Source organism: Eptatretus burgeri, chromosome 12 (assembly GCF_056783735.1).
Source record: "Eptatretus burgeri isolate ZD-2024b chromosome 12, Ebu_testis_v1, whole genome shotgun sequence".
NCBI lineage: Eukaryota > Metazoa > Chordata > Myxini > Myxiniformes > Myxinidae > Eptatretus > Eptatretus burgeri.
Genome location: NC_140972.1, coordinates 36,390,872 through 36,413,346, shown reverse-complemented (window position 1 = coordinate 36,413,346; position 22,475 = coordinate 36,390,872). Strand labels below are relative to the sequence as shown.

Sequence of the window (22,475 nt, the reverse complement as noted above, 5' to 3'; positions counted from 1 at the left end):
TGTCATGGAATATATGGGCGAGGTTTCACCACACATACATTTTAGTCCAGATGTGCGCACGTGTGCTCCAACAGTTGGTCTAATTGCCTTTTGCTAAAACTTTTCCAGGAATAAAGCTTCACTGGCTGTTGCAGTTTATAGGAAAGTGTGCGTGCGTTTTTGATATATATATATATATATATGGAGGGAAGGAAAGTGGGTGATCACAGCAAGTGCCACAGTTCATGAACACAGGATCCCAAAGTGTATCGACCACATCAAAATCTGCACTTATTAAAGGGGTTTGGGTCTGGATGGGGGGGGGGGTGGTGAATTTGACCCTGTAAAATAGGTATTTGCTCTTTTCTTCAAAACTACACACACAATTTCGATGAAACTTGACCACACCCCTCATCACCCGTGATGCACCAAAGTATATCGACTGCATAAACAAAAAAAAAACCAGGGTCTGAGGTTGTTTGTGGGGTGTGGGGGTTGGGGTGGGGGGGGGGTGGTGGTTTGAGTGAGTTTCAGGACATGCGGTCCTATTTTTATTTTTTGGTCTTTGTGACTCAGCCGTGCTCAGATTTGAATTGCCAACCTCCAAGACTCAGAACGGATGCTCCAACTATTTTTCCCAGAGTCGGACTGTTTTGCTTCTTATTTTGTTGTGTGTCACGTCCTCTTTGGTTTCCCATTGTTTTCTTCCCATCACATTGTCATATTGTGTGGACTTTGCCTACAATTTGGATGTTGAATGCCACCTTGTGGGGAGGGTAATGCCCATGTCATTTCTTCAGGTATGGGCTAGTGGTGCAGGAATGCAAGCTAATCCACCAACCGACCTCGTGTGGAAGCAGCAGCAATCATGGGGTCTTGGTGATGATCTTCGCATTGTCCTCATCAACCCCTCCGGCGAGGTAACATTTAACTCTCGCTTCATCGATCTTGCACTGACCTTTTGGGTTTAGGTACATTACAACTGAATTGGCAAACAACTTGGCTTGCATCTTTTTCATTTTACAAATGTAAATTCAGGAACGTGGTGGATGGAGGAAAGTAGGGGTAGGAGGACGAGGGAAATGGTGCTTGAGGATTTGTGCTCTGTTGGGTGCAGTTCAAGGCAGACTTGCATTGTGATTAGGGATTATATAAATGACAGGTGTAATTCTATATTTTAATTGCCAAATGTGTAAACTAACCACCCATTGTCCTGGCACGGATGGCATCATCTCACGTGTCCTAAAAACCTTCTCTGCTGCTCTTGCACTTTCTCTCTCTCTCTCTCTCTTTCTCTTTCTTTTTCTCCCTTTCTCTCTTCTGTGTTCTCCCTATCATTTGCCTGAGGTCATCTTCTATCTGCTTGCTTTTAAGTCGGCCAATATCACTGCATTGCATAAAAAGGTGCAAAATCCATCCCCTTGATTCCAAACTGATTAGCTTACTTCCAATCATCAACCTGGTCATAGAATCCATCGTTGCAGTTTACATATGAATCCTTCCTTTTCTCCAACGGCCTCATCTCAGATTACCAATTTGGATTCAGGCAAGGTCACTCCACCTTGGAGATGCTGCTTCGACTCTCCTAACAATAGATGGAGGCTCTCAATGTCAGACATGAGATCACGACCATCTCGCCAGACATATTCGAGCTTTCGATGGTCTGGCATCCTGCATTGCTCTCCAAACTCTCTGCCTATGGCATCCAAGGACAATTCCACCTGTGCGTTACTTGACTTCCTCTACTCTTGTAACTCATCTGTGGCTCTCAACAGAATCCTCCCATCTCTCCCTGTCAAGACTGGAGTGCCCCAAAGCAGTGTTCTGGGCCCAATCCCATTCCGAATCTTGAACGATTTCTCTGACTCTGGAAAATCTTCTTTATCTCTGTGCTGATGATTACACCTTCTGCTGTGATATCCCTCATCCTTTAGATAGGCAGTCAGTATCCTCTTCCCTCTTCAGACCTTGATAGAGCCACAAGTTGGTCAAACAGTTGGAATGTCTTTCAATTCTGACAAATGTCACACTCTCTGAAAGGACCATCTGACAAACACTCCCATCTACTTTATTAACAATCCTCTTGAAGTTCAATTGCACAAAATTTTGGGTCTCGCTCTCAGCTATGATTTTTCTTGGACAAACCACATTTTAAAGTTTGCCTCTGAAGGCAGTCTGACTGGGCATCCTTCATTTTGCAAAGTCCTTCCTTGGTACACCTGAACTCCTATCCACCGACAAGGTCTTCATCCGCAGTTTCATGGAGTACTACTCTCCTCTCTGGGTTGGCTCCCGAGCCTCTCACCCTGCTCAGCTTGATGCCGAGGAAACCAAACCATTTGAATCTCCTTCGATGAAGCCAAGTCCATGGACCTATCACTTTCCCATTGCGGATTGGTCAATGGTATATCTGTCTTCCATCGCCTCCTTTCTGGTTTTGCACCCTCTGCTGTTTCCGTGCATTGACACAACCCCCTCTCCCCCCCCCCCCACCGCAGGTTTCTGCAGGCCACACATTGTCTTCCATCAAACCCATTCTGGTGAAACTACCTAAATCCAAGATCACTGCTCACCTCCACTCATTCGTTCCCCTCTTTTCCTTTTTTTTTTTTTTTTTTTTTTTTTTCTTCACCTGTGGAACCAACTTCCCATTCTCTTCAATCTCATTCTTCCCTCCATGTCTTCAAGACTGCTGTTCACCACCATCTCAAATTGTCATCTTTTCCACCCCCATGCCCACGTCTTTCCTCCCTGAGTTTGCTTCTGAATCCATATTTCCTTCACTAGCTCTTTCCTCCTCACTTCCCTTATTTCTCAGTCTTCCTCTATTTTGTCCCTCGTCCCTGCTGTTGGTGTGTTTCCTCCCCTTTTCTACTGTTGTTTATTTATTTATTACGTTTTTGCAAGATATGTTGGTCAGCTTGTATGTTTTTGTTTTGTTTTGTTTGTTTTGTTTGTTTGTTTGTCTGTAATCACGTATAAAAAATTCTGCAGAGCACAGTTATCGTTGCAAATTTTTGTAACTTCGCATATCAGAGGCCTATAGAGGTCCCTTTCAGCGCACAAAATTTTGAAGGTCGAAGGTCAAGGTCACTTTGTCGCAAATCGGGGGAGTCGACGAAACCCTTATTTTTTGAGTAATTTTAATCGGATAGTCTCCAAACTTCATGGGAATATAGTTCATGGTCTGGCGCTCAGCTGATTAATTTTTGGTGGCGATTGGCCTTGACCTTCATGGTTAGCGCCTGAGGTCAAACATATTTGACCCCAAGGTCAAATTTTCAAGTTTTAGGAACCATATCGTGTTGCACCTCAAATTGAACACCTCGATGAGTGCTTTCTAGATATGTCAAGCTTGAGACATTATGACGTCATTTGGTGACGTTTTGCAGCAAACACATATTTTTCATGATTACTCTGTAGAACGATTCTCATCGGAATCTCTCGTAGGCAGATATTCCTCAAGGAGTCGCTCCTGGTGGATAGCAGCTCTGTTCACCTCAGTGTGACCTTAAAGAAGTCACACGTGGTCACCTTTTGGCAAGATGGTTTTTATTTTGTTGTTGTTCTGTTACATCCTGATTATGTTTGAGCTCTTCCATGAGCCTTGACTTTGTATACCAAAAAAAAATGTTCAGAGACTGTGACATGTAGATAATTGAGTTACAAACTAACATAACAATTTTCACCAATGTCTTCCATGTTATTACTGATGATTGGGAACCTCAAGCAATGTGTTTGCCTGTCTCCAGGAAATGGCAGTGCGCAAAGTGATTCGTCAGCATGGGGTGTCTGCCGAAGGTGAAGATGAGGATGAAGATGATGAAGAAGAGGATGAAGCAAGAGTGGAGACTTACTCGTCGCAGGTAAAGGGCCGCAAGTGAGAAGGGCAGAGAGGGAGGTTGAGGGAGAGGAAGATGCGAACAACTTCCTGAACTTTCAGCAACTCCGAGGTCCTTCCCTGCACAGACCGACTTTTGGAGCCTATCTATGCTGTATTGGATGTGTAATCTGAATTAGGTATTTGTGGAGGGGAGAGGAAGAAGAGTTAGACCAAGTGATGTCCGAGGGAAGTTGCTGTAAGGAAGAGCAAAGACAAACACTATAAAAGGATGGTAAAGGCATTGCTGCAGATTTCACCTCGTCGTTTTATTAAATGCCACCAGCCTGGCTTCATGTCTTTTGTTTGAGAAATGCTCATTTAAATCGGTTTAGTTTCGTTTTTCTTTACCGAAGGCAAAAAGATATTGCTTCTGCTGTAGCCTGAAAGATGGCGTGCGTGGTGGTGCGAGTATTATGCAGCTGAGTGTTTTAAAGTGCAGTATGTACAATCGGCAAACCGCGTAGCCAGCTTAGCTTCATTTTTCCTTTGCAGCTGAGAAGTCGCAGCATAAATAATAACAGGCTTATTGTTTCCTGTTGGAACCGCATCTGTGCAAATGTTCCACCCCTTACCATCCTCCCTTGCGTCTGCCCTGTTTTTACCCAATCTGCTTTATGTTCAATAAAGCAAGAAATTTGGAGCAAAGGCTTTTAAGTGGTGATTATTTTCTTCAGTGGTGGAATGATTGTGTTGGCGCTGTCCGAATGCAGACCTTTTGTGGTGCAGTTACTGCTGGTAAGGTGGAGGGAGTAGGTTGGACCTTTCTCCTTGGCTTTGTCTCTAATCTTTACCCCAACGTGAAGAGCTGTTTATGCTTCCGGTGTGGTGTTTTTTGGCATTACATTTGGCAATGGTATTCTTGCTTTGTTTTAAAGTAAAGACAAATGCTTTGCTCGGCCAATAATTTTGCGTTTCTGTCTGGGGGAAGTGACATTAAGTGTTTGGACTTATTTACGCTTCTTATCCTCTTCTTCATCCTAACAATCTTGGAGGGATCTCTTATCTTCTTCCTCCTCGCTTATCCTCTTCCTCTCTCACCCTCACCCTCACCTTCGTCTCCCCTCACCGTCACCCTCGTCTTCACTCACTCTCACCCTTGTCTCCCCTCATCGTCACCCTCGTCTCCCCTCGCCCACCTCCACCCTCGTCTCCCCTCGCCCACCTCCACCCTCGTCTCCCCTCGCCCACCTCCACCCTCGTCTCCCCTCGCCCACCTCCACCCTCGTCTCCCCTCGCCCACCTCCACCCTCGTCTCCCCTCGCCCACCTCCACCCTCGTCTCCCCTCGCCCACCTCCACCCTCGTCTCCCCTCGCCCACCTCCACCCTCGTCTCCCCTCGCCCACCTCCACCCTCGTCTCCCCTCGCCCACCTCCACCCTCGTCTCCCCTCGCCCACCTCCACCCTCGTCTCCACCCTCGCCCACCTCCACCCTCGTCTCCACCCTCGCCCACCTCCACCCTCGTCTCCACCCTCGCCCACCTCCACCCTCGTCTCCACCCTCGCCCACCTCCACCCTCGTCTCCACCCTCGCCCACCTCCACCCTCGTCTCCACCCTCGCCCACCTCCACCCTCGTCTCCCCTCGCCCACCTCCACCCTCGTCTCCACCCTCGCCCACCTCCACCCTCGTCTCCACCCTCGCCCACCTCCACCCTCGTCTCCACCCTCGCCCACCTCCACCCTCGTCTCCACCCTCGCCCACCTCCACCCTCGTCTCCACCCTCGCCCACCTCCACCCTCGTCTCCACCCTCGCCCACCTCCACCCTCGTCTCCACCCTCGCCCACCTCCACCCTCGTCTCCACCCTCGCCCACCTCCACCCTCGTCTCCACCCTCGCCCACCTCCACCCTCGTCTCCACCCTCGCCCACCTCCACCCTCGTCTCCACCCTCGCCCACCTCCACCCTCGCCTCCACCCTCGCCTCCACCCTCGCCCACCTCCACCCTCGCCTCCACCCTCGCCCACCTCCACCCTCGCCCACCTCCAGCCTCGCCTCCACCCTCGCCCACCTCCATCCTCGCCCACCTCCAGCCTCGCCCACCTCCATCCTCGCCCACCTCCATCCTCGCCCACCTCCAGCCTCGTCCACCCTCACCCTCTTTTTACTCCCTCACTTCTTCATCGCTCTTCTTTCTCTGGCCAAGGAGAATGGCTTGGAGGGTTGTACACTTGCCTCTGAGCGGTTTAACGTGGGTTTGAATCTGGTCCAGTTATTGTAAACTGTCATCTTCGCGTTTTGCAGGTAGGGTGAGGTGTCAGTGTGTGCGCCACTTGGATGGACATTAGTCTGGGAGTCCTGTCTGACTGCATTAGTTTGTGGACATTAAAGATCCCACGGTGTCCTTCGCAAAGAGTAGGCGGGCTATCGCTGACGGGCCATATTCCAAATTCCTACCCTAACCAACAGGGCCTCTTCATCTTCCGTCTCCCTCTTCCACTTCAACAGCACAGCCATGCCCCAGTGATGATATTTATAGCCTTGTGCTGCATATGAAAGTAGTCTCCCCTTTTCGTCTTCTCTTTGTCCCTCCCCTATCTTTCTCCCTCCCTCTCTATCCCTCTCATCCCTCCATCTTTTGCTGTCACCCCTCTTTGTCTTCTCTCTTTACCCACCACCTCTCCTCTCCCTCTCATTGTCTTCTGTTTCCCTCTTCATCTCTCTTCCCTCCTCCCTCTTCAATCTTACCTCTCCATCTCTCCTCCCTCTTTGATCTCTCTTCCCTCTTTGTTCTCTCCTCCCTCTTCCCTCTTTGATCTCTCTTCCCTCTTTGATCTCTCTTCCCTCTTTGATCTCTCTTCCCTCTTTGATCTCTCTTCCCTCTTTGATCTCTCTTCCCTCTTTGATCTCTCTTCCCTCTTTGATCTCTCTTTCCTCTTCGATCTCTCCTTCCTCTTCCCTCTTCGATCTCTCTTCCCGCTTCATCTATCTTCCCTCCTCCCTCTTCAAGCTTACCTCTTCGATCTCTCCTCCCTCTTCCCTCTTCGATCTCTCCTCCCTCTTCCCTCTTCGATCTCTCTTCCCTCTTCGATCTCTCCTCCCTCTTCCCTCTTCGATCTCTCTTCCCTCTTCGATCTCTCGTCCCTCCTCGATCTCTCCTCCCTCCTCGATCTCTCCTCCCTCCTCGATCTCTCCTCCCTCCTCGATCTCTCCTCCCTCCTCGATCTCTCCTCCCTCTTCGATCTCTCCTCCCTCTTCGATCTCTCCTCCCTCTTCGATCTCTCCTCCCTCTTCGATCTCTCCTCCCTCTTCGATCTCTCCTCCCTCTTCGATCTCTCCTCCCTCTTCGATCTCTCCTCCCTCTTCGATCTCTCCTCCCTCTTCGATCTCTCCTCCCTCTTCGATCTCTCCTCCCTCTTCGATCTCTCCTCCCTCTTCGATCTCTCCTCCCTCTTCGATCTCTCCTCCCTCTTCGATCTCTTCAATCTCTTCCCTCTCCTCTCCTCTCTTCGATCTCTTCCCTCTCTTCGATCTCTTCCATCTTTGATCTCTTCCCTCTCTTCTCCTCTCTTCTCCTCTCTTCCATCTTTGATCTCTTCCCTCTCCTCTCTTTCTTTCTTATTCCCCCCTCATTTACTTTACAAATGATAATGGACTTCGTTGGGAATCGGTTAACAAATAAGGTCTCTCACACCTTCCCTACCAGGTGTGCTTGTTGATCTCCCATAGCAGCCTCACGTGTGTACACACGTCCATTTGTGCACACGCACAATGCTGGACAGTTTCCCAATCTTTTCCTTCCATCCTCCCGTGTCATAATGCCTGCCACTGACCCCAGCAGGAGCAGCTTGGCGCAGATTCCACCTGTGACCTGTACGAGTACGACTTGCGCTCTCGTGCTGTGCGGCACTCCTGCCCCTCATGCGAGGGCCGCTCTCTGCGTGGCCGCTCGCATCGCCGGTCTGGCGCCAGTGTCGAGCTGTCGCCCATTTCATTCATGGAACATGATCAACATTAGGATGTCTCGTTTTTGGTTCTGGGTGGAGGGATAGGTGACAATGTGGACTGGGCTGTGGTGAATCGACTGGTTTCATCTGGTTGAGGGTTTAAGTGAGCATCTTGTCAATATTCTCACTGGTCATACTATTTGAAATTTTATTGTTCCTTGGAATGATCTTTCATGGAATTGCTGTCTTGTTCTTACTCGTGCTTTTTCGCTTGAAGATTATCCGAGCTTTAATTACCACTTTATTTGCTGTGTAATGCTGGGGGGGGGGGGGGGGTAAGGGGGAGGTTCTATCATTATTGCCTACATTTAATTTTACCCAAAAAATTTTTTTAGCACTTTGTTTTTATTTTCTGTTTGCTTCTGACTAATTATTTTGATGAAACACCAAGATTTTAACTACATAATGTACCTTCATTTAACCTCTTTATTCCTTCTTTCCCATATGTCTCCCTGTTGTCCTTCTACAGTACATGTTGCTACCCTTGCGGGTTTGTCTTGACTAACAAATCTATATATATATATAATTTTTTTCTTTTGCTTTGCTGTGTATTCAAGCAAAACTAACCTTGCTTATCTCCAATGCGAATCAAATCCTGAAAACCAGAAGAATGTGTATGGAGGGGAAAACAATCAACGTGAACTTGGGTAATGTCAATCTATTGTATGAAATTACTACCTTGGTCACCGAAGGTGGATGGAGGATGTTTTCACGTCTGTTTGTTTGTTTGTGAAGAGATATCTCAAAATGTTGTGGACGGATTCAGCCGACATTTGGTGGAGAGTTTGGGGATGTGACGAGACTAAGCCGATTTAGATTTTAATTCGGATCCGAATCTAGACCCAGCCTATCGGTGGGATACAACCCTTAAAATTCACTCTATCGAGTGCCCCTCTTGAGAGTTTATTAAATTGACAAATATATCCTTAATTTTTATCTTGTGTGTTAAGGTTGTAAAATTGGATTCTGTTGAATTCACAGCTACTTGTCAGTAGCATTTAGGCTAGAGTTTGTACTTGACTTGTGTCTGAGAGCATGTTCACATCAATTATTGCAAAGGATAGGGATATGTTTGTTGGTGAAGGTGTTTGCACTTGCCTGTGCTCGCTCTCGTGTCAGTTCTGTCTTTCCCAAGTCCATAGTAAAATGTCTCCGATTAGTGGTTAGGCCTCACCAATCACATGCTGCCCATAATTAGAGTTACTCCTTGATGTTCTGAGCTGTTGTTTGGGATCACTTTTCACAGTAATTACTTGAAAGCTCCATCATAAAGGCAATCTTGATCAGTCTTCCTGGATGGTCACCCAATACCCCCATCTTGTTCGACTTTTCAAATATATGTCCAAATTTATTGTTTGACTTGTTACTGCTTTAAACACTTGCTAGAATGAGGAATGACAACCAAACAAGATGTTGCATTAATTCCTTTCTATTTTTTTTCACTTTTATTAGGTCATCTCTACCGAGATGACCTAATAAAGCCGGAACAAATGTCCGTCCATCAAAAAATTCTTTCCGATCTTAATGAAACTTGGTAGGGTAGAGGTCGATGAGTGTTGCACAACGATATAACTTTTGTCCGGGTTCAAGGTCAAGGTCACGAGGTCACGTAAGTTATAAAAATCGCCATTTTCAAAACCTATCTAGTCTGCCATTCTACAAGATATTCGGCAACTGTTTATTGATGATGATAGTAAAAAATATTATCTTGTATCTAACCGGACAGATTTTTGAATTTCCATCCCGTTTGGCCGCCACGTAACCTGGAAGATGGTCAAAAACATCTCCCGGTACAAAGAACTTTTTACTTCCGATCTTGATGAAATTTGGTATGTGGGTAGAGGTCGATGAGTGATACCCAACGACATATTTTTTCCCGGATTCGAGGTCAGGGTCAAGGTCACGAAAGTTGTGAAAGTTGCCATTTTCAAAACCTATCTAGTCTGTCATTTTAGGAGATATCTGGCAACGGTTCATCGATTATGATAGTAAGAACATTATAGAGATGACAGTCACCCCCACACAGGGGTAATTTTTATTTTATTTTTTTTGCCTGAAAACTGACAACAGGTGAATCTAAGAACAGATAACAGCAGATAGTATAAACCGACACATTGTGCACTGGAGAAGGTGCAGCCACAAATTGCTGGATGCTGAATGCTAGTTTCATGGACAAGTGTAACCCTGGCTTGTCATGTATGATGATTGGTTTTATATACACACGAGATGACCCATGAACCCGTTGGGTTCCCGTTGTGACAATGGTTGATGAGAAAAAAAAAGATAATAATATTTGGTGGTCACTCTTTAACTTGAAGAAAATTTGAGCATTTACCTCAGGAGTCATCGTTCAGCCAACCGGTTTCTCGAGGTATATTAACACGTTCTCCATGGTTTGTCCTTGCGCTTTATGGATCGTCATAGCAAAACTTGACTGAATCGGGAATTGATATTTTAAAATAATTTTTTCGTTGCCCGATTTTAACGAAACTTGATACTGCACACCGCAGGTGAATGGTGAGTAAGGTGGCCCTAAAATTTTTGTGCTATTGTGTTCCATTTTGGTTGTATTTTGGGAACATATATATATATATATATATATATATATATATATATATATATATATATATATATATATATATATATATATATATATATATATATATATATATATATATATATATATATATATATATATATATATATATATATATATATATATATATATATATATATATATATATATATACACACACACGATGAGTTTTAGTTATATTTAGATAGTGATCCACAATCAAGTCCCTATTTTAAATGTAGAAATACAATTAATGTAAATAGAAAACCCAATTATTTTTATTTTCTTGAAAAGCCGTTGATTGCCATTTTAATTTGTGAACGTGAAGTATCAACGTCAGCTCCAACGTGCTCAGCATTATTTTATTTTTATTATCTTTTTGTGTTTTGGTTTTTTTTTTTTTTTTTTTTTTTTTTACCCTCGCCGAAGGACTCAGAGGTTATTGCTTTTGGGTCTGTTTGTCCGTACAGAACTTTCGTGTTTTTCTCCGCAACCGCTTGTCGGATTGAGACAATTTTCACCATTGGTGTGGCTACTCATGTTGAATGTTTCAATGATAATTATGATGTCATAGGTCACGTGGTGTGGCAGCCATATTAGATTTACCCTAAAACCTATAAAAAAAATACACCACTCAAAAGAAGTCCTGGTGAGGGTTTGCATCTCTGCTCGTTTTCTTTTTCCTTTTTTTTAATCTTGAAAAGCCATTGATTGCTATTTTAATTTGTGAACATGAAGTATCAACATAAGCTACTGCGTGCTCAACTTTTATTTTATTTTATTTTATTTTTTCTTCAATGACTCAACAACATTTTCCATTGAACACTTAAAACTCCTGTCAAATCTGCAAAAACTTTTTGTGGATAGAACTTTCTAATTCATCCAAATTAACAGGTTTGCTTGCGTACACTTTCCTTGGCCCATCCACAAAATTTTTTTTAAAAATCAGTTCTGGATGGCCACTCTATTGGTCCTCATCGCTTGATCTATTTGCATGGAAAGTGGGTAGCCAACCAAATATGAATTCAATTGAAAAGTACAGAGGGAGGAACCATCTTGCATTTCAAAAATAAATAAATCCTTTGGTTTACAGTCAAGGCTCATGGAAGAGCAAGAACACTGAACAGAACAAAAGGAACAGTCGAAAGAGTGGGTTGAAGATAACATAGAGAGAGACTTGGATAAATCTGTTTTTCAATTTCTTTTATGAAAAATTGGTGACAGTTTATTAATTTCCTCTCTGTTCTCAGCAAAACTTTTTTGAAGAATCATTTTTGAAGTTTTTTTTTCTAAGTACCAACTCTTCATTTTTTTTGCAGAGATGTAAGGTCCAATGAGTTGTGTTGAACTCGTTCTGCACCAAACGAGCAGTTTTTGGTTGACTTTCGCCGCATTTGGCATTTCTGGATCATTTCCTGACCCTTGATGGCAGTTATGCCTTTTGACAAAACCACCAACATGGAAAACAGCCTCGTCAGACCAGATAATGTCATGTAAACACACCTGGATAATCAATTAACGGAAGGAAATAATAACAAACTCTTCTGTTGTCACAATCATCTGGAAACGGCTCCTGACCATAATGAGGTTTATATGGTTTCCATCCTAAGTTCTTCTTCAAAATTACCTGAATTGTATGATAACTTCTTCCACTCTCCCTCAATGTTTGTCTGACGACGTTTGGCTCCTTGTGAACATGTCTTGTACCCGGCCAATGTTTTCTGGTGGTATGTCTTCCTGATCTTCTTACAGCCTTGATTCAGCCAGTTGTGATAAGCTTGTGGTGACAGTTTTTGATCATTTTTGGATCCAAGGTGGCATGTCTTCTCATTTTTTGCAACTACCATCTTTGAACTGCAATTATGGACTGCCAAACCTCATACTGTGCAGCAATTCACGTGTTTTGAGCACAAGTAGATCTCGGCCATATTTAATCAATCAATTATTTCTATTATAGGGTAATTCCACGTAATAATGGACATGAAGCATAAAATTTGAAAATGTATTTTTCAAAAGGATTTCTGTTGGACGGTGTTTAGGTTGGTCTGAATTTTCATAATTTATGTGATATTTACTCCGTGGATGATGTCACGTGATTTGGCGGCCATCTTGAAAGAACTGCCTCAACGTCTTCCAACGGTAAGTCATTCTGTCTTATCATTTTGTCGAAAATGTTACGTCCGTTACAGTGAACTTTTCAAAATATTTTAACAAACAGACAGATTGTATCGTTGGAATATAGAAAGTATGCTACTAATGCTTAGTTTGCTTACCGCGAATGAAAGGTATACTACAAATTCGTTATTTCGCAGGATTTAAGAATTGTGCTATGGCCAGTTTTAGTTGTGTCCATTTCGATGTTACGTCCGTTACGCCTCTTAAATGTTGATTTTTGTTTTAGTAGTGGACTACGCGGTGGGGTTTGTACCAATATCAGAAAGCGATAGAGACTAATTACGATATGGAATAAAGAAACTCTCTGTAATATGGCTAACCTTTTCAAAATTTCAACATTAGTGATGCAATTTTTGTCTGTTACGTCCGTTATGCTGGAATTGTCCTATATTGTGTGTGTGTGTGTGTGTGTGTGTGTGTGTGTGTGTGTGTGTGTGTGTGTGTGTGTGTGTGTGTGTGTGTGTGTGTGTGTGTGTGTGTGTGTGTGTGTGTGTGTGTGTGTGTGTGTGTGTGTGTGTGTGTGTGTGTGTGTGATATATATATATATATATATATATATATATATATATATATATATATATATATTATATATACAAACTCGCACACAGACGTGACGTGTTGAAGCTAAAGAACCAGGCATAATCGTGGCAAAAAGCATAATTGCTTCCCTTAAACAGCTGATTGTTCAGTCTCTGGCCCTTATCTTTCCCTTGATTGTCACAAGTGAATGACTTGTTTGAATTTGAACATGGAAAGCACCTGGTATTTCGGGCATGGTTCGTGTAACGTTTCACTCACCAATTCTCACTGTCTGGCAATGTGTTTCCCTTGTGGGTGTGTCTGTGCTTGGCCAGGGTTTTGTGCTTGGAATTTTTCTTGGTGACAAACCATTTCTTGATTTCCAGTAATTTCTTTCTTTAAAATTACTCACCAGGCTTCGCTTTGGCACTCAGTGTTTAATTTCTCTTGCTAACAAAGTGAGGTCGAAAGCATTGTCCTGCTTTCCCAAGTGTGCCAAATATCACCGGCGTGTTTGTGCACTTCTCTGAACCTCTACATGACGAGCTCCATTTATTTTATTTTAAAACTGAATTTATGTGTTTTATAATCTCACTCTTAAAGGATCATTTAAGCTTGTTTTTCATCGTATTCAAAGTATTTCACACAATGCAATGCTGACCATGCATGGTCAGTGTGTTTTGAACGCTGTCTGGCTAACAATCTAAAATGGCTGTAATTGTTAAGAAGACTACTTGAAAATGTATTCACCAGGTAAGACATGTTTCATACATGAAGGTGGATATTTGATTTGCATCCTAAAGTGTGCCTTCTTTAGCAAGATGTGCAGCATATGTGGATCTGTGGAGAGGATGGGGGTTGCCCTTGGTCTCTGGACCACTTCCTCTTTTTCACGGCATAAATAAGTCTTTAGTCTTGTATCCAATAATGCTGTACCCTGTCCCTCTGACCTGAACCCACCGTTCCTGTTTAATGTTTTTAATTTCTAGATCTACCACTACACTGTTATGCATCTTTACTTGTCGCATACCTGAGTAACATTGTCATTGTCATATCAACTTTGGAGGGAGATGGGATATTGACGGACCTTTGACACCCACAGTTCACTCGTACTTGGACGAGTTTACACAGGTTTTTACAACTGGCATTACTTTCAACTGGACTTGTCTCCTAGTCATTTTTTTTTCAGGATCATAGATGGCCTCCATGACCTTTGTTTTTTTTCTACTTTCCAGGAAGATCCCACCCTACATTTGATGGGTTTTTTGGGAGGGAGCTTCCCATTGCATTGAGGGATACTTTTTTTTTTCTTTTCTTTTTTTGCAATACATGGGCCCACTTTATTTGGTCAAGTGAATTATGTGACATCAAATTATTTCTGTTTTGCAAACATTGCATGTCAAAGTAGATCTTATGAATGTTTTTATCAGCCAGGCAAGTGTAAGCATTGAGATTGTTTTGCCAAGTCCAAGATTTTTACCTTCTCTCTGTAGTTGACATCATACCTTGCTTTATCAAATACTTATTGGTATTATTAAAGTTTTTCTTCTACTGTCTGTTTTGGGGGTTTTTGAGTCTGTATAAAGATTGGGTTACTGCAGTCTGATTCCAGGCCTTGAAATGATGTCCATGGTTACAAATCCTCATGTGTGGCAGAGTTGTATAGGCATGTATATTCAGCTGGAGCACCTGGCTGAATTGGGCAGTGCCTAGCAATCATGTGGTTTGAGGTTTGACTGTGGTTATTAGCACAAGGAAGTGGTGTAATGAAGTGGCCTTTCCTTCAAATTCCAAACGGATGCCGTGTATATCCGGACGTTTAAACCTTTGAATACATGGTTTTGTTGAAATGCAATCTCAAATTTTGTTAATTCTTGCAATAAAACGCACATAGCGTAATTGTCGGTTTCTTCCCAAACTGTCAGTTATCTTTCTGGACATGCTCAGTGTGCACATAGATTATGCTACGGAGGCGTAATGGGGAAGTGGTGAGGTGGCTGTTACTCCAAACGCTGCAGAAAGCAAAGGATTATTCTATGTATACGTCTCTTTATAATCAGACATTTATTCAGGAATGGTAAAGGGGGAAGGGGTAGATGAGAAATGGGTGGGGCACAGGAAGATGAATACACTATTTTTTATTATTATTATCCACACCTTTTTTTGAAAATGGGGGGGAATATTGTAATCGGCTGTGTCCCTCCATCCGTCACGCTCTCTCCTAAACGGTTGGGCAGAAATTCACCAAACTTGGTAGTTTTTATCACCGTGTGCCATGAAGGTGCAAGAGCAGTGTAATTTTGGCCCTGCCCCCAGGACCATAGATTTTGAAAAGAAATTTTTTTTTTTTGACCATCCAGAAAAATCCCTTGTGCACATCACAAGTAAAACTTCACCTCATTCTGTCCAGCAGTTCAGGAGTGCATAGGAGTCACTCACACAAGCACTACACACACTTCTAAAATTATTGTATGAATTGGAATACCAACTAGGGAAGTCCTTGAAGTTCTAATCTCAGCTACTCAAAAAATCTCAGCGACTCAAAAAGCCAGTCTTGCAACTCATGGATGATCTAACAAATTTATGATGATCCTCTAAGAGTGTTGGACACAACCCATAAGTGACAAATAACCAGTTCAGAATGTGATTTACTTACTTCAACTTGGTTCCTCCTGGCCCAAGTGGGGCATTGGGCAGCAAGGTGTCGCCATCTGATCTCGTTCATAGAATTTTTTTTCTCGCCCTCATCCATGTGGTGTCTTTTTTTCAGGTATTTTTTTGGTGGGGGGGGGGGCGACTTTGTTTCCTTTTACCACCGAGTGATATCCATTTGAGGGCTACTAGAGCATGGTGAGTATCATGGAGATGGAATGTACATCTGATTAACCTTGACCTCCTTTCTCTTGCAATGTCTGAGACACACCTTAACCCAGCTCGCTTGAACACTTCCTTGTTTGTGATTATGATCTCTCCATGGGATTCCAAGAATCGTGTAGAGGCAACGTTGGTGGAATGCATCAAGTTTATGTGACACCTTTGCTGTTCTCTTCCAGATCTCAATGGCATAAATTGCAATGGACATGTGGAGTTTTAGCTTGGTGGCAATATTAATAGTGGTTAATTTCCATACTTCGCAGAGGCGCTGCAAAACTGAGGCTGTCTTGCCAATTGTTGTGTGGAAGTTAATCTCAGCATTACCTTCCCTGGAGAGTGTGCTACCGAAATACCGAAAAAGGTTGGCTTCCTCATTGTTTTCTTTGATCAACTGTAATAGGGTGATGTTGTTGTTGTTGTTGTTGATTGATCAAGGTCTTGGTCTTTGCACAGCTGATATGCAAGCATACTTTGGCACTGCATTTCTCCAAGCTAGAGGTCATATCTTGCAGCCCAGTGGAATCTTCAGCCAACAGTGCAATGTCATCTTTGTCCGCAGCCTGATGGAGTACTGCTCTCCCCTCTGGGCTGGTGCTCCTGCCTCTCGCCTTTCTTGGCTTCATGCTATGGAAACCAAGGCATTTTGGATCATTGGCATCTCCTGCGATGAGGCTGAGTCTTTGGGCCTCTCACTCTCTCACCGCAGGCAGGTCGGTGGTCTTTATGTCTTCTACAGTTTCCTCTCCGGTCTCGCTCCCCCCCCCCCCCGCTGTGTCTGCGATGTGTACCCACCACATTTCCGTAGGGTGCTCAAGGTCCGCCAACAACCCCCTTCTACTTCTGGTAAAACTACCAAAATCACAAATCACTGCTCACCTTCACTCTTTCTTTTTTTTTCCCACCTTTGGAATAAACTCCCTCACTCTGTTCAATCCTATTCTTCCCTCCAGGCCTTCAAAACAGCTGTTCACCACCACCTCTTATATTCCCCCATCCAAATCCTCAATCTTTTCTACCCCGTTAATCCACCCCAAACCCCCCTCCTTCAAATTCCCTGCTTTCCTTCCTGAAAGTCCCTGTAATGTCCATCTTGTATACTCCGTGTTCCCCACCCCATCCCTCTCCCTTCGACAAATATCCTAATTTCTCTGTTCCCCACTGTTTTGTCCTTCCCACTCCCACCCCTCTTGTCTCATGCCCTCCTTGCTGTGCGTTGTGTGTTCGCTCTCATACGAGCCTCGACAAGGTATACAAAAAAAATCTGCAAAGTCGAGGTCTGTCAAGCGATGTTGCTACCATGAGATGCCAAAGTTGCCACCTGTCATGGCTTTCCTCATTACAAAGTCAAACAAAAGGAATCGGAAAGGGAAGAGTCTACACATTTGGCATACTTCTGTTACGATATCAAGAGTTTGTCGTCCCAGAGCTGGTATGGTCTTGATGCAGTCGCCAGTTTTGGTACAGAGCTTGAGAGATATTGATATAATCACTGGAATTCCATACTGTCTTGTAATCTTCCATAATTGACTGTCGGTGGATGCCATCAAAGGCTTTTTTGAAGTCTGAAGTTGACAGTGAGTGTGTTCTGATATTCCAGGCTCTGTTCAATGATGTTCCTCAATGTGAAAATCTGCTCTGCATGATCGACTACTTCGAAAACCAGACTGTTCTTCACGAATGATCTTCCTTTAGTCTGCTAAGGAGCACTGTGCAAAAAACTTTACCAGCTACAGATAGAAGTGTTGTACCTCTCCAATTGTTGCAGTCACGAAGGATTCCTTTTTCTGGTAGCCTAACGATTACCCCTTACACCTTTGCTGTTCTCTTTAACAAACAGCTGGAACAACTTCTGCTTTCCTGATCCTTTTGAATGGTCTGTGAGCTTTGTGATGATGACATATTATCCATGTTTCAGAAGCTCTGCCGGAATGTCATCCAACCTTGGTGCCTTGTTGCTTAATTTCATGATAGCTCGCTGAACCTCTGCATCGGTGATTCCTTCCAAGTTGATATCCAGCTGCATCAACACAATGTCATCATCGAACTCGAAACTGGAGGTGGGATTGGGTTGCTTGAAAATCTCGGAAATGTTCCATCCATCTTCTTTCTTGTTCTTCGTCTAACAGCAATATGTGGCAGTACAAATTTAATGTTTATTTGGGAAGCTTTCAGGCAGACTCGCAAATAGGACTTGGGGAAAATACGTCTTTATGCAAGCTAATTTGTCTGCCAGTAGAATAATGACGATTAATCTTTTTCAACCAAATGTTGAGAGAGAGGTGTGCTGACTACCTTGGGGAAAACGAGGTGAAGCAATGGTTTTTTGGAATGAGGCCTTCTTCAAAGCCAGAGAGAATCTCTGTACTCTCAACCTCGTGTTTTGAAGGTCTTGTGCCCAAAACGTTGCTTCGCCTCCTTTACCTACGGCAGTTGGCACTTCTTTCAACATTTTGTTGAGTAAATTAATCAACAAGACTTGCGGACTACCCTGTATACTTATGAACTGAACATTTGAGTGTTTGTTTGTAGCAGTTCATTATTCTGCCATAGATTTTGAACTGTCTTCATATTGTTTTAGGTTCATGTAAATGGTGTACATGCATTTGTGTATGGCCTCTCAAGATTCTCCAACACACCCTGTACTTGCTCAGGTCCATCACAGTTGCATATCAGCAATAAAACACGGATGAACCTGGAGTTTGTGCAAGTCCGTGAAATGAGTGACTTGTGCTCATTGGAGAAATGAGTTTTGTTACAGCAAAGAATCGGAACTTTTGAATCGGAAGATTTTTGGGTCTGAAAATCGAAGTGAAATTGGAAAACCTGGGAAGGTGACAGTTCAGGAGGTGTGCTTGAATGAGTGTGTTTATTTTGATAACCTTGGATGCATTTTGTATCTAATGCATGTAATCACCACTTTTGAAAGTGATTTTTTTTTCATTTTTTTTTTTTTTTTTTTAAAAAGATCATTTTTTTTTTTTAAAGGTAAATAAAGACAGGTGCAGGTCTGGGGTACAGCTGGTCAGGTGTTTGCTCTGTGCCATGTGACGATCTTCGCAAATGATAGTGGGGGGAAAAAAAGACACCCACTCGACTCATTTTGGGCAATTGATGTGTGTGGTGTGTAGGGTGTGTAGGGTGTGTAGGGTGTCCCAAAAATATGCAACTTTTCATCTGCAACGAGGATTGTCATAACATATATTTTTTTAAAAAGATATATGGCTGGAGAGAGCTGAAAGGTTGAAGTTTATTGTACCAATGTCAAAATTGCCACCAAAATTTAAATTTTGGTATAGAATCGTCGTTTTCTTTTCGACCACATGTTCGACGTAGGCTCCACGTTGTCCTATCACTGCCTGCAAACGCGTTGTCATGCTCTCCATCACTTTGCGAAACGTTTCCTGAGGAATGTTCTCGATTTCTCGGTGGATGTTTTCCTTCAGCTGATCAAGAGTGAGGCCGAGGGTTTCCATAGATCCTGTCCTTGAGATACCCCCACAAGAAGAAGTCTGGAGGAGCAAGGTCGGGGTCATATGGTGGCCACTCAACGTCTTCGTAGCGGGAGATAAAGCGGCCCTCAAAATGTTGGTTGAGAAAACTTGTTTCCCTGGCTGTACGGGGCGGTGCCCCATCCTGCTGGAACCACTGGGTTCTCATCTGGATCAGGTTGTTTCTCCTACGGGCCTGAGTACGTAGCTCAGGCAGATAGAATTCCTGAATCATTTCGCGATAGTTCCTCTGGTTTACCGTGCAAGTGCGTCCCTGGTCATCTTCAAAGAAGTATGGACCAATTATCCCATACCAACCAACCGCCACCCACATGGTGACTGAACAGATCGACGCACCAGTTCAGTTGATGCATTATCAGGATTTTCAGTTCCCCAGTCCTGAAAGTGTTGCTTGTTTACCTCCCCGGACAAGTGAGCATGGCATTCGTCCGTCATGTGAAGTTTTTTTGAGGAAGTCTGCATCTTCCTCCAACTTTCCTGAGAACCAATTTGCAAAGTCTCGTTTGCATTTCTGTTGATCAGTAAGCACCGTTTCCGTTTGAATTTTGTATGGAAAGGCATGAATGTCTTGGCGAAGGATCCTCTGAACGGTGCTCTTATGAATGTTTGTCTTGGCAGAAAGTCGTCGAATCGATTTTTTGGGGACTCTGAACGACCGCCTGTCTCACCATTTCCACATTTTCTTCACTACGACCTGTGCTCTTCCGACCACTGTGACCCTTGTGAATGTCTCAGATGGTTCCCACATTGGTAAACTTTGCGATGGTGTACTTTATTGTCCGAAAGTTTGGTGCATGGTGCAAGTGGATACCGAAATGTCTCGAGTAAAGACGTTGCACCTGCATGACACTTTTCGTCCGTTGTTGTACGGTCAGTCTTGGCATTTTTCTGGCACTTCCTTTGTATCAAAATAAACTTCAGGGTCTCTGCAACAAGAAATTAAGCATTAGTGACAAAATTAGTTTTTTTAGGATCAAATGAAGCATTTTAAAAGTTGTATTTTTTTGGGGACACCCTATATATTTATGTTTGTGTGTATATAGATGTATGTGTATATATACATATAATCTGGTTTTTTGAATGGCAGATAAAATAAAACGTTGCCTTTGTTAATCAAAGTGAATGAATTGCACTGGTTGTGGAAATCATAAGACAGGGTTGTATTGGAATCCTCTTTGAAGTAGAATACAAGTTTATATACATACATGATCATCGCTCGTAATGAAAGGGAACAATCAATCGGCTCTCACCTTTTGTGAATGCCTGTCTGTGGTGGAACCCAGGTAGGGTTAAACGGCGAAGGGCTTACCTTGTGCAGCTTGGCTGGAAGGGCACGGTGTTGAGTGGTGAATGGTTGCACACTTCATTCAACTACTCGGTTACATCCTACGTGCAGTCATAACAAATATAAGCCTTGTATACTGTATTTGATGAAGTGGACCGAGAGAGATTTATGGTCAGGAGCAGGAGGTTACAGTTGTATGCAAGCCAAGAGACAAATTAAAAATGTTGCATATTCCTAATTAACTGAATTGAACAATAAGTAAAAGGCAAGTCATGTGACCCAATGCAATATAATTAAAGTGTGCTGTCAGTACAACTGTGATTACTTGGTAATGAACAACATTTAAAACATCAATTTATAAAGACAAAGGAATCTCTTGTAATTGTTTCGTTTCTAATGTATAAAGTTCAGTCCCCTTCGACTGTTTTAAAAGCTCATTCTGCAAGCAGCTATATAACTCGAGTGAATCTACAATTAGTGATGAGAATGAGTTGTTTATTTAAAAGTTTAGTTGTAGTAATTTGTAATATGAATATGGCAAATGTTATAAAATTAGAGGTGGAAGAGGTGCTTGTTACCTAACAACCAGTTCCATTGTCTTTCATCATGTGACCTGAAGTGAGCAAAGGGAGTCTCCACCGGCTGACTTTTATTCGTGGATATTTTCCGATTGTTTAGTGGGTTTTTTTTACTTACGAAATCTAAAGATTTCGTAAGTATATTGATGACTTCCGTCATCTGTTTGTGTATTTGTTTGTTTGTAGGTACAATAACTCGAACGGAAGAAGCTACCAATGTCAAATTACACCACGTGATTCAGGAGGGTGATGGCTCGTGCTGATTAGATTTTGGTCAAAATCGGTCAAAGGTTAAGGTCACAGTGAGGTCAAACATTCGATTTTTGATGGTTTGGTACAGAATCATCGTAGAAACTTCTGGTTTGCGTCACTACCTTCTCTAGAGACAGCTTTTATTAGACAAGGTCAGAGGCCAAGTTGATTTCGTAAGTACCAGTCTATGACTGCTTGTTTGTTTGTTTTTAAACCCATGGGATATTGCCTTTGAGTTGCATCGGTGGACAAAATCTCAGCTTCTGACCAAACCAAACCGAGCAGGTACTTCACATTATTTTGTATCTGAATCAGTGGTTAGAAAGAGCTTTTAATAACCAGTGGGGAATGCTTTCACATTGCAATCAACAACTGCGGTGCATCCTACGTGCATATGTAATCAATATACAGTGGCCTGAAAAAATATTCACCCCTGACCATTTAATGCCACATTTAGATGAACTAGTGCATGGCCATACGTGCAAACAAAACAAAACAAAATAATTTCAAACCGCGTGCCAGAAACAACAACCGCACAGGCCGTTCCTTCGCTCTCACGTGCCCGTACCCGTTTCTTCTGCACAGCGCCTTGCCTCGCGTCCAGTGTTGTCTGCCAAGCGAGCAGTTCGTTCTTCATCCGTTTCTAATGCACGGCGCCATGCCTCACGTTCAGTGTTGTCTGCCAAGCGAGCAGCTCGTGCTTCGTTAGATTCCATTGCATGTGCATGACGCGCAGCTTCGTTCCTTCGCTGTCGTAAACGACGACTGGATTGGGGCGTTGTGTTAAAGAAAATCGAGAAAGTACAGAAATCGAGAAAGAATACAGCACTCGTCACTATCCGGAAGTCCGGAAGTTAAGTCCTCACTGTCCGGAAGTTCGCAGTCAGTGACGATTATTTG

The 22,475-nt window shown here is 43.3% G+C and overlaps 1 protein-coding gene and 1 long non-coding RNA gene across 2 annotated transcripts in view; both read left to right on the top strand.

Moving 5' to 3' along the window:
* The window catches only part of LOC147015419 (lamin-B1-like), a 40,788-nt gene extending 36,281 nt beyond the window's left edge, over positions 1-4,507 (top strand). The window contains exons 10-11 of the mRNA XM_085850142.1: positions 780-899; positions 3,732-4,507. Of these exons, the coding sequence (XP_085706268.1) occupies positions 780-899; positions 3,732-3,863 (252 nt within the window). The 3' untranslated portion in view covers positions 3,864-4,507. The remainder of the gene's footprint in view (positions 1-779; positions 900-3,731) is intronic.
* A 6,041-nt stretch (positions 4,508-10,548) lies between these two features.
* The window catches only part of LOC147015418 (uncharacterized), a 12,558-nt gene continuing 631 nt past the window's right edge, over positions 10,549-22,475 (top strand). Inside the window, exons 1-3 of the long non-coding RNA XR_015050323.1 lie at positions 10,549-15,927; positions 16,215-16,312; positions 16,511-22,475. The exon at positions 16,511-22,475 is cut by the window's right edge and continues 631 nt beyond it. This is a non-coding gene — a long non-coding RNA (uncharacterized LOC147015418). The remainder of the gene's footprint in view (positions 15,928-16,214; positions 16,313-16,510) is intronic.